The 12,811-nt window shown below is 44.8% G+C and overlaps 1 protein-coding gene across 1 annotated transcript in view; it reads right to left on the bottom strand.

Annotated features, from left to right (window-relative positions):
- LOC106573120 (hepatocyte growth factor receptor) overlaps positions 1–12,811 on the bottom strand; it is a 78,325-nt gene that overhangs the window by 30,459 nt on the left and 35,055 nt on the right. The window contains exons 9-10 of the mRNA XM_014147829.3: positions 11,382–11,546; positions 9,794–9,896 (exon numbers count right to left, since the gene is read on the bottom strand). Coding sequence (XP_014003304.1) covers positions 9,794–9,896; positions 11,382–11,546 — 268 coding nt within the window. The remainder of the gene's footprint in view (positions 1–9,793; positions 9,897–11,381; positions 11,547–12,811) is intronic.

Below are 12,811 nucleotides of genomic sequence, written 5' to 3'. Positions count from 1 at the left end.
AAGAATAAAATTGTTAGTATTGCAAACAAAAAGAATAATAATGATATTGAAAGCAAAACATAAACCCAAAGGTATTGATAGCAAAACCAAATAATGCAAGGAAACAATTTCAAAATGTTATTTATTTTTCAGTGAAACATTTATGATAAATAAAACGCCTCCCTCTTTCCTGCAATTTTCCCTATCTTTGGTTATGTTAGCCTGGCCTTTGCTTTCGCTGCCTTTTTTCCAGTTGCAGGTTTTGGAACATTTATTCAAGCAACATACTGTAGCACCCTGCATCCCACTGCTAGTTTGCCTCTGAAGCCTCTGAAGCTAAGCAGGGATGGGATAAACATGTTCAAATTAAGCATGTGTCCGAAAACCAGATGTGTTTCTTTTCACATTTTATTTTGTAAGGGTACCACTACCCTAAAAACAAACTTAAATACATTTAGCTGACAAGGTAAAAATCTGTCGTTCTGCCCCTGAACAAGGCAGGGGCAGTTCCCCCTGTAGGCTGTCATTGTAAATAAGAATTTGTTCTTAATTGACTTGCCTTGTTAAATGTAAAAACAATTAAAATACCTGAACTAACTTCCACCACTTTAGCTCTTAGACTGTGTCCCAAATGGCACCCTATTCCCTATATAACTGTTGTGAAATGGTTAGTGGGGTGCATGCTAAAAGCGCTTCAATTGGTGACTTCACTTGCTCTAAGACCTTGAAGTAGTTGTTTCCGCGGCGTTTGTGGAGCGATAGGTGACGGTGCTTTGAGGGTGACTGTTGTCAATGTGTGCAGAGGGTCCCTGGTTTGAGCCCAGGTAGGGGTGAGGAGAGGGACGGAAGCTATACTGTTACATTGATGCTGTTGACCCAGATCACTGGTTGCTGTGGAAAGGGAGGAGGTCAAAAGGGGGGTGAGTGTAACCGGTGTGAAATGGCTAGCTAGTTAGCGGGGTGCGTGCTAATAGTGTTTCAATCGGTGACGTCACTTGCTTTGAGACCTTGAAGGGCCGTGGCTTTTGTGGAGCGATGGGTAACGGTGCTTCGAGGGTGATTGTTGTCAATGTGTGCAGAGGGTCCCTGGTTCGAGCCCAGGTAGGGGCGAGGAGAGGGACGGAAGTAGAACTGTTACACCTATATAGTGCGCTATGGGCCCTGGTCAAATGTAGTGCACTACAGTAGATAGGGAATAGGGTGTCATTTGGGACTTTACCTTTATTCTTCTGTTCTGGATGAGGGCCCTTGTTTCACTCCTACTAGAATGCAGCCCCTTCTTTTCTCTCTGTTTACCATTATGTCAGACTAGAAAAGATGGAGGATGCATTTCCAGAAAAGTGATTGAGTGTGCTCGGGGATTCAATCCAGCAACCTTTCGGTTACTGGGCCAACGCTCTAACCACTTGGCTACATGCCGTCCCTGTATCCTCCGGCATCTCTTCTTTTTCTCTCCTCTTTCCCCTCTCGGCGTCGACATGGCACTTCTGTCCTCTAACACAACTAGCGTAGAGAGAAACTGGCCCAGATTTCTGCTATGGTTGTCATTTCCGGCTCTTCACGTCTAACTGGAGATTTGGGAAGTGGTGCGAACGAGTTCTAGAAGTGTTTCTTGATGTGATAATGGAGTCAGTCAGTCCCCATGCTTCCTATATATAGCAATCTGGTGTTCCTTACGGAACTTTTTGTGTGTTTTCAACAAAGGCCTCCTGAAAGTGCACCGGCAGCAGATACTTCGAAGCCTCCTGGTGCACACACAGCTGTGGCATGGACAAAACCAGTTTAACTCTGCCCAGAGTTGACAGCCAAGTGTAAATGTCTGTTGTGTGTTTAGGGGCCATTGATATTGTATATTTATCTAGTTGGCCACTAAAGCAAACACATCCTTGAGTAAAGACATCCTACACAGACAGACATCAAGCCCAAAGTACCCATGGCCCCCAAAAATGACCCTAAACACATGTTTCTAGTGGCCTTTCTGCACCACAGTCACATGTCCTTTCTGCTAAAGCATTTTATTAGGTGGCAGGTTTTTACATATCACGGCAGGAGTGGAATATATATCAATCAATGAAATGTATTCATAAAGCCCATTTTCATCGGCAGTTTCAAGTGGTATTAGTTGTATGTACGGGGGTACAGATGGAATACATCGTACAGTTGTCACAACGTGCATTTACAGTAACCTGGTCTGGACCCCAAAGGGCAAGCAGGAGCAGAGGCAGACGCACAGTGGCCAGACTATTTTGCTCCACGCTCAACTTTTATGGAACTTGGAAGTGTTTTAATAAACCTTTCAATGACTCGTTAGTACTTTGGCTCTAACAAAGTGATTGAACTCCAATTCCCATGAGCATCATTGTTGCTAATCACAGTAGCCATGGGTGGAATAGCAGGGCTGGTTTTAAGTGTTACAGAAACTTCCTGTTAGCAGTTCAGTTCCCCTGGACAGACTTCCAAACTCTAGTCCGTGTTGAGCAATAACCCAGATGGAGTGCAAACACACACACACACTCTGGCCCTGCAGGCCTCGTTTACACACACACACACACACACACACACACACACACACACACACACACACACACACACACACACACACACACACACACACACACACACACACACACACACACACACACACACACACACACACACACACACACACACACACACACACACACTCTGACCCTGCAGGCCTTGTTTACACACACGCAAGCATGTACACACACACAAATGCACGTTTGCATGCAGTCACGCACACACAGGCACACACACACACACACACTCTGACCCTGCAGGCCTTGTTTACACACACACGCAAGCATGCACACACACACAAATGCACATTCGCATGCAGTCACGCACACACAGGCACACACACACACACACACACTCTGACCCTGCAGGCCTTGTTTACACACACGCAAGCATGTACACACACACAAATGCACGTTTGCATGCAGTCACGCACACACAGGCACACACACACACACACTCTGACCCTGCAGGCCTTGTTTACACACACAAATGCATGTTCGCATGCAGTCACGCACACACAGGCACACACATACACAGGCCCTGTTCACTCACACACAACCTGCACTTGATGATCGAACAAAAGCAAGCAATCACAATTGAGTCTGGCGAGTGTGTCTCTGTGTGTGTGTGTGTGTGTATGTGTGTATGTGTGTGTGTGTGTGTGTGTGTGTGTGTGTGTGTGTGTGTGTGTGTGTGTGTGTGTGTGTGTGTGTGTGTGTGTGTGTGTGTGTGTGTGTGTGTGTGTGTGTGTGTGTGTGTGTGTTCACTTTTCGACAGGGAGCAACTAAATGGGTCTAGAAGGTAAAATGGTGCCCTGGAGAGGTTAGACAAATATCCTGTGAATTAGGGGAAACCTCAGTCAACCACTACTCATTATATGGCAAAGATTCATTGTTTCATAAATGTCTCCTCTCGCTTGGCCTGTGTTGGTAGACTTATCTGAATGACCGTGGGTTGGGAGGGAGCAACTGTGAATACAATTACTTGTTAGTTGATATGGTAGCAGAAGAGGTGGGTAGTTATTCTGATTATCACTGAACTGGCAACCCTGTACTCCCAAGATGGAGACAGCAACCATAGTGCAATTGTACAATTGTAAACTCTCTGGAACGTGTTCAGTATCCTGACCAAGGGCTAACAATGCCAAACAAAGCTGTCTTATAAGATACTAAGTGTTACCAAGAAGCTAAGGACTCAAGCTGTACATACATGTTAGCTAAGATAGAAAGATAACACCGACAAGTGTAGCTGTATTGGGTCACAAAAAAATCTTTAACTAGCCAGGTGGAAACGGAAGGCCTCATACTTGCCCCTCTCAGGCATCCCCTCAAGCTGGGCTTTGGCCATGCTGCTAAAAGGGTAAGAGATGGGAAAGGCAGACCAGACCAGGTCTTCAGTTGACATGGAGCACCCCCGTGTATGAATTCCTCCAACATGTGTCTGGCTGGTTTATGGATCGGTAACACTTTCTATGAGGCGCACACACATAACACCGTAGTGTATTTATAATGATACTTATGATACACGTATACTGCATTATAACACAGGGGATGGGAAAGGCAGACCTGGGCTGTGTTGACATGGAACTTTATGAATCCTTACCAACCGGTGTCTGGCTAGTCTAGTGGATCCTCTAGTCAAGCTAACCCTGTCCAACCGCAAACGCCACTTCCCCATCAACCTCTCCACACAAACACTTGGCAATCTCACTCGGCTCCCTGGCCCCCTGTACTGGATGTGAATGGGCCCTGGACGTAGTAATGTGAAAATTCACACTAACTCAGATCTATTGCTCCATCCCTCTTTTTTCTCGGCTCCTTTGGCTTTCTGACCATGCCAGCTTTTCCCTGCAGATCGTAAAAGAAAAAAAAACATTCCTTTCATGTTTGTGGGAAAGCTGAGATTACTTGAGCCTCGGCTTTACTCCAGATCTGAGAAACAGATATCAAGTCAATTCTGGACATTTTTTTTCTTCTCTGTCTCCTTTCTCTCATGCTGTTGTCGAGGCCCCAAATCACATTGTTGGTCTATGGAAGATTTGTTTTTCTTCTCTTCTAGACCTTGTTGGTATGAAATCTATGGAAAGAGGATCACGAGTGTGTGTGTTTGTACTGTACGTGCCTGCAAGTGTGTGGTTGTGCATGTGTGCATGTCAGCATGCGTACTGTATGTGTACAGTATACTGCATATGTGGAGTATATTATGGACTCCTATTTCAACCACAGTCCTACTATATTTTACTGGCTGACAGTCAGCTAGGGGTCTGTGCAGTCAGGTTACCCAAAGTCAGGAGATGAAATTGTACACGGATCAAAGTTTTATTTTCCTCTTTCCCTTTTCTCTACTGAACAAACACAGAGCTGCTGTGGTGGTGGATGATGACAGGCCCGCTCAAATTACTGCTCGGGCATTCATATATCCAGGGGTGTTCTCTTTGGAAACAGTGATCCCTCTCTCTCTATCTCCCTCTCTTCTCCGGCGACCCCATGTTGTGGGTCAAGATAATACTGTGCCTCATACTGTCTCTTCCTAGAGAATGCCTCATCTCATCCTGGTTACTGTAAAGAATTTAAGAGGCAACAGCTGGAGCATTAGGGGACTAGAGCATTATCCCCTATACTAAATCATTAGAAATTATACCCCATGTGGTTAAACACAGTACAAGTCCCTGTCTTGTCTTGCCTGGTGCACTGTCATCCAGTCAGTATTCTCTGGGGCTTTAGGTATTAGATTAATGGTTGGAATGGAAAGGAAATAAGATTGTTTGAAAAGGGACAAACTCAGTGCATGCGTTGAACCATGCTTATTTGATCTATAGTTGTACCAAGGTGGATCCCATTTCTATGCAAGTCTATTGAGAAAATGCGCTGAAATTCTAAGCACAATAAATTCCATGGAACATTTTCAAAGTCTCCAAATCGAAACCTTCAAATCATAAACGTATAACAATGTTATTGGTAGTTGAATTGATACTGAGGCATATTATGAGGACACCTTCTACATGTGTCCTTTTTCCTTCCTCATCCCCATCTGATCCCTCCTCTCCTGTTGTCTCTTCTAACCCTAGCCCTCCCTGAGGCTCTATAGAGCACCAACCTCATCACAGGTCACACCAGGAGGGGGTCAGTGAAAGGGAAACTGAAAGGCGAGCTGGTGTGTGTGTGTGTGCGTGAGTGCGCTTGATGTCAGGGGGTAGGGGTTGGTTGTAGCTTAGCTGATACAGATACAGTGGTCTGGTGTAGAGGGGGTGGAGAGGGATAGAGAGGGATTTTGTTTGGTTGAGATATGAGATAAAGTGTTAGAGCAGTGTGTGTTTTGCTTGAGTGTGCGTTTCTCCAAAGGGAGTCATGACTAAACCTCTGTGCCTTGCTATCACGTTGAAAGATAACACCATAACAAAGCACTACCTGTCCACATAACATCAGAGGCCACTTGTGTGTAAAACATATTTGTTGTGGTTCATAGAGATGACAAGATGGCGCCGATAAAGATGGAAGCTTCGCTTCAAGTCCTTAGGAAACTGTGCAGTATTTAGTTTTTTTAAATGTATTATTTCTTACATTGTTAACTCAGAAAACCAACACTACGACCAGGAATGCGACTTTCCCAAAGCGGATCCTTTATCTGCACCTCCCAGGGCATTTGAACTGATTCCAGAGGCCGACTCAAAACAACGCCGTCGGAGGAGAGGGTGCCGGAGCAGTCTTCTAGGCTTCGGATGCTCGCACACCACCCACCACTTCTGAGTATATTACTCGCTAATGTCCAGTCCCTAGTTAACAAAGTCAACAAAATTAGGGCAAGGGTTGCTTTCCAAAGAGATATCCGGGATTGTAACATACTCTGTTTCACAGAGACATGGCTAGCTGGGGACATGCTGTCGGAATCTGTACAGCCAACGGGATTTTCAGTGCATCGCACCGACAGGAACACACATCTCTCTGTTAGAAGATGGGCGGGGGACAATCAAATGCCGACCGTATTATCTCCCAAGGGAACTCTCCTTGGGTTATTGTCACAGCCGTGTGTATCCCCCCGCAAGCGGATACCAAGATAGCCATCAAGGCTGTCTTGGTATCTTTATGCACACTGGAAACCATATATCCTGAGGCTGCATTTATTGTAGCTAGGGATTTTAACTAAGCTAATCTGAGAACAAGGCTACTTCAATTCTATCAGCATATCGATTGCAGTACACGAGCGAGTAACACACTCGACCACTGCTACTCTAACTTCCGCGATGCATACAAGGCCCTCCCCCACACTCCTTTTGGCAAATCTGACCATGACTCCATCTTGTTGCTCCCCTCCTATAGGCAGAAACTAAAACAGGAAGTGCCCGTGCTTAGGTCTATCCAACGCTGGTCTGACCAATCGGATTCCACGCTTTAAGATTGCTTTGATCAAGTGGACTGGGATATGTTCCGGGTAGCCTCAGACAATAACATTGACATATACGCTGACTCGGTGAGCAAGTTTATAAGGAAGTGTATAGGAGATGTTGTACCTACTGTGACTATTAAAACCTTCCCTAACCAGAAACCGTGGATTGATGGCAGCATTCGCGCAAAACTGAAAGCACGTACCACTGCATTTAATCATGACAAGGCGACTGGAAACAAGACCAAATACAAACAGTGTAGTTATTCCCTGCGTAAGGCAATCAAACAAGCAAAGCATCAGTGTAGAGACAAAGTGGAATCGCAAATCAATGGCTAAAACACGAGACATATGTGGCAGGGTCTACAGACAATCACGCATTACAAAAAGAAAACCAGCCCCATCGCGAACATTGACGCCTTGCTCCCAGACAAATTAAACAACTTCTTTGCACGCTTTGGGGACAATACAGTGCCACCGACACAGCCCGCTACCAAAGACTGTGGGATCTCCTTCTCCATGGCTGACGTGAGTAAAACATTTAAACGTGTTAACCCTCGCAAGGCTGCCGGCCCAGACGGCATCCCTTGCCGCGTCCTCAGAGCATGCGCAGACCAGCTGGCTGGTGTGTTTATAGACATATTCAATCAAACCCTATTCCAGTCTGCTGTCCCCACATGCTTCAAGATGGCCACCATTGTTCCTGTTCCCAAGAAAGCTAAGGTAACTGAACAAAATGACTATCGCCCTGTAGCACTCACTTCTGTCATCATGAAGTGCTTTAAGAGACTAGTCCAGGAACATATCGCCTCCACCCTACCTGTTATCCTAGTCCAACTTAAATTTGCTTACAGCCCCAATAGGTCCACAGATGAGGCAATCACCATCACAGGTATGAAACATCTCCACTCTGCTGATCCTCAACACTGAGGCCCCACAAGAGTGCGTTCTCAGCCCTCTCCTGTACTCCCTGTTCACCCATGACTGAGTGGCCACGCATGCCTCCAACTCAATCATCAAGTTTGCAGACGACACTACAGTGGTAGGCTTGATTATCAACATTGACGAGACAGCCTACAGGGAGGAGGTGAGGGCCCTCGGAGTGTGGTGTCAGGAAAATAACCTCTCACTCAATGTCAGCAAAACAAAAGAGATTATCGTGGACTTCAGGAAACAGCAAAGGGAGCACCCCCCTATCCACATCGACGGGACAGCAGTGTAGAAAGTGGAATGTTTTAAGTTCCTCTGTGTACATATCACCGACAAACTGAAAATGGTCCACGCACACAGACAGTGTGGTGAAGAAGGCGCAACAGCGCCTCTTCAACCTCAGGAGGCTGAAACAATTTGGCTTGTCACCAAAACCCTCACTAATTTTTACAGGTGCACAATTGAGAGCATCCTGTCGGGCTGTATCGCCGCCTGGTACGGCAACTGCACCACCCATAACCGTAAGTATCTCCAGAGGGTGGTACGGTCTGCACAACGCATCATCGGGGGCAAACTACCTGCCCTCCAGGACACCTACAGAACCCGATGTCACAGGAAGGCAAAAAAGATAATCAAGGACAATAACCACCCAAGCCACTACCTGTTCACCTGACTTCCATCCAGAAGGCGAGGTCAGTACAGGTGCATCAAAGCTGAGACAAAGAGATTGAAAAACAGCTTCTATCTCAAGAACATCAGATTGTTAAACAGCCACCACTATCACAGAGAGGCGGCTGCCTACCTACAGACTTGATATCATTGGCCACTTTAATAAATGGAACCCTAATCACTTTAATAATGCCACTTTAAGAATGTTTACATCTCGCATTACTCATCTCATATGTATATACTGTATACTGTATCCTTCACCATCTATTCTTTATCTATTGCATCTTAGCCGCTCTGTCACTGCTCATCCATATATTTTATACTTATATATTCTCATCCCATTCCTTTACTAGATTGTGTCTGTTTTGGTTTTGTTATGGAATTGTTACATACTGTATTACCTGTTACATACTGCTGCACTGTCGGACCTAGAAGCACAAGCATATCTCTACACTCGCAATATCATCTGCTAACCATGTGTATGTGACCAATAACATTTGATTTGATTTGGGAACAACATGTCACAATGTGGGCCAACTCAAAGTCAAGCAACCACCAACCCCAACACTAAGGTGTACCAGTTTGTTTCAAGACAGAGGGTAACATTAAAAAACAACTGCAATGAAACCTACATTTCTATCTAGTTATCAAGGGTTCCTTATAAAAGTGGAACGAACGGAGAGTCAGGTCAGGGTTTCTTTAGTGCTGTGGTAACCATGATAGTGCCTGAATACATGTGTATGCACCACAGCTTTCTTAGAATAAGGAGAATCAACACAGATTGAAGAGATTGAGGCAATGGTTGTGTCCCAAATGTTACCCTATTCCCTTTGTAGTGCATAATAAACCATGGTTGTGTCCCATAGAGTTTTGGTCAAAAGTAGTGCACTAAATAGGGATTATGGTGCTATTTGGGATGCAGAAAAGATAATCAACCCAGATTGAGCAGATTGAAGCCAGATAATAAACCAAGTCAGCTACCGTAACATTACTGTGTGACTCAGAGGTGATGACTCTATCGCATATGGAGCGTAGATTTTCCATTTCCCCTCCATCCATTCGTACAAATCTATCTAGCACTGTTCCCCTAATATTTCACTTATTTCTCCTCTTTTCAGGGGGGCTTAATGACAATAACAGCCACACGGTTTGTGTGACGGGCGCCTGGAGGTATTTCGTTTTTGCACAGGCTGGAAGATCTCCGGTTGGTCGCCTCAACAGACGGACAGACACTCAGTGGGAAAGAGGTCTTCCTAAACCTCAATCCTAGTTCAATAAAGGTTCAGACACTCACCACAGTGAAGACCTTGCCGTCCTGGGCTGTGGGGATGAGCACCATCTGAGGCGGGGAAGCCGAGTGAAGGTAGAAGCCCTGGGCCACCACCGTGCTGCCTCCACTATTGGTGACACAGAGAAAGTAGGCATGAATAATGACAAAGTGTGGTCTCCATGGAAAAAATGGATGCTAGGGATTAGTCACTATCAATAAAACATCACAATAAGGCGCAGAGTGTTAGATTTGCCTGCTGCAAACATCTAAAACAATTTTCAACTGCATGCCGTTTTCAAGGGATTGTTAAATAAATGTTAACTGTCCTACAAAAATCATCACCTCTTGAAGAACACAGTCATAACTACAAATGCATTAGTATTCCATGCAAAACAATTGCGCACATTTGGCTCTATAATCAGCGTTATACAGCAAGTACCTGCATGCTTTTAATGATCATTAAAAATCAATTCATCCTGTAATATTGGCCACCATTAATTGGATATTTGAGTGATATACAGTCAAATAAAAGTGAACTAATGTATAAGTGACAAGTAGGCTATGAGTGTTTTACGTTCATTTCCCATCTTTTGTGAGATCTGCCTGTCAAGCAGCAGAAGGGCGTATTTGACGATATAAACTGTAAAGGTTGGCTAGACATAGACGTAAGTAGACCTAATGTACTTTTCCCCCCCAACCAACGTAGGCCTTCCTAGTGAAGTTAGCTAACAAGATCCCCTTTTCAATTTTGTTTTTAAGAGTGTTTAATCACGATTGCTGCTGACAGACATTTTAGGCTCCATTTATTGATGGACCACGTCAAATTGGCTAGCTAGCTAATAACAGTTAACAAAGCTAGAAGGCTCTATCCAAATATTGTTTGATTTGCTTGCTATACTGGTGATGATAGTAATCCGACTGACAATGTTACTAAGTCAAAGAAATGCCGATGTCAAGCTCTTTCCAAAAGCCTAGTCTCTGACGAAGCAAGCTAAATGGCACATGTTGTTTGCTTAGCTAGCTACATGCCAAATCGATAGGCTACCCTCACCTGTCTGAAAATACACGCTCAATCGATGTTTTCTGATCATAAAAAGTATGCAGTTACTTACTGTATAACTCTGATGATTGATGTGGAATAATCGGAAATGTGTAGTTCTGACTATGCTCTTCGAGAGGTGATGATATTCCAACCAAATAGTTAGAACATTTATTTAACAATACCTTGACAACGAAACATAGTTGTCAATGGTTTTAGCGGAGCTGGGGGTCTCTTTGCCCACCAGCAGCCAAACAGATTTTTATTTAATGTGTCCCTCTTCACCCACTTATCTTTTATGAATGTCTCTCTCACTTTCTCTTCTCCTCTATATACCACACACTGCTACTTGTTCTTTCTCTCTGTGACTTCTCTGTTTCCATAAACTCCCCCTACAATCTTTCATTCTCTTCTCTGACACCTGTGTCCTATGGAACCTCTTCCTATGGATAATAATAGCGATATCTATTTCCCTAGCTGCCTCTGTCGACACCTCCTTATTACTCCTGTTATTGCTCTACGGCCTGCCTTCCTCCTAACTAACGGACGAACTAGCAAACGAATATCAAGTACCTGATGAAGGATCGTGTGGGCTGGATGCTGGAGATGAGAGGGTCCTCGTTGTAGGTGAAGAGTACAGGAGCCTCTCGGACCACAGAGTCCACCCTCACATACACCGCCTGGAGGGACGGGGCCGACTGGGGAGGGGTTCTGCACATCAGCATGGTAACTGACATACTGGAGAGAGACAGAATACACATCGGCATATTAATGAGAGTACACACACACACAACACAATTCCTCACATTTGGATAATTACCCAAACATGTTAAATACAGTGTGTATTGTCCGCATGTACAGTGGGGGGAAAAAGTATTTGATCCCCTGCTGATTTTGTACGTTTGCCCACTGATAAAGAAAGGATCAGTCTATAATTTTAATGGTAGGTTTATTTGAACAGTGAGAGCCAGAATAACAACAAAAAATCCAGAAAAACGCATGTCAAAAATGTTATAAATTGATTTGCATTTTAATGAGGGAAATAAGTACTTGACCCCCTCTTAATCAGAAAGATTTCTGGCTCCCAGGTGTCTTTTATACAGGTAAGGAGCTGAGATTAGGAGCACACTCTTAAAGGGAGTGCTCCTAACCGCAGCTTGTTACCTGTAAAAAAGACATCTGTCCACAGAAGCAATCAATCAATCAGATTCCAAACTCTCCACCATGGCCAAGACCAAAGAGCTCTCCAAGGATGTCAGGGACAAGATTGTAGACCTACACAAGGCTGGAATGGGCTACAAGACCAACGCCAAGCAGCTTGGTGAGAAAGTGACAACATTTGGTGTGATTATTCGCAAATGGAAGAAACACAAAAGAACTGTCAATATCCCTCGGCCTGGGGCTCCATGCAAGTTCTCACCTCGTGGGGTTGCAATGATCATGAGAACGGTGAGGAATCAGCCGAGAACTACACAGGAGGATCTTGTCAATGATCTGAAGGCAGATGGGACCATAGTCACCAAGAAAATAATTGGTAACACACTACGCCGTGAAGGACTGAAATCCTGCAGCGCCTGCAAGGTCCCAAGGCTCAAGAATACATTTACATGCCCATCTGAAGTTTGCCAATGAACATCTGAATGATTCAGAGGACAACTGGTGAAAGTGTTGTGGTCAGATGAGACCAAAATGGAGCTCCTTGGCATCAACTCAACTCGCCGTGTTTGGAGGAGGAGGAATGCTGCCTATGACCCCAAGAACACCATCTCCACCGTCAAATATGGAGGTGGAAACATTATGCTTTGCGGGCATTTTTCTGCTAAGGGGACAGGACAACTTCACCGCATCAAAGGGATAATGGACGGGGCCATGTACCGTCAAATCTTGGGTGAGAACATCCTTCCCTCAGCCAGGGCATTGAAAATGGGTTGTGGATGGGTATTCCAGCATGACAATGACCCCAAACACACAGTCAAGGCAACAAAGGAGTGGCTCAAGAAGAA

This window comes from Salmo salar, chromosome 16 (assembly GCF_965601325.2).
Source record: "Salmo salar chromosome 16, fSalSal1, whole genome shotgun sequence".
In the NCBI taxonomy this organism is placed as follows: Eukaryota; Metazoa; Chordata; class Actinopteri; order Salmoniformes; family Salmonidae; genus Salmo; species Salmo salar.
This window is presented reverse-complemented; position numbering and strand designations above follow the sequence as displayed.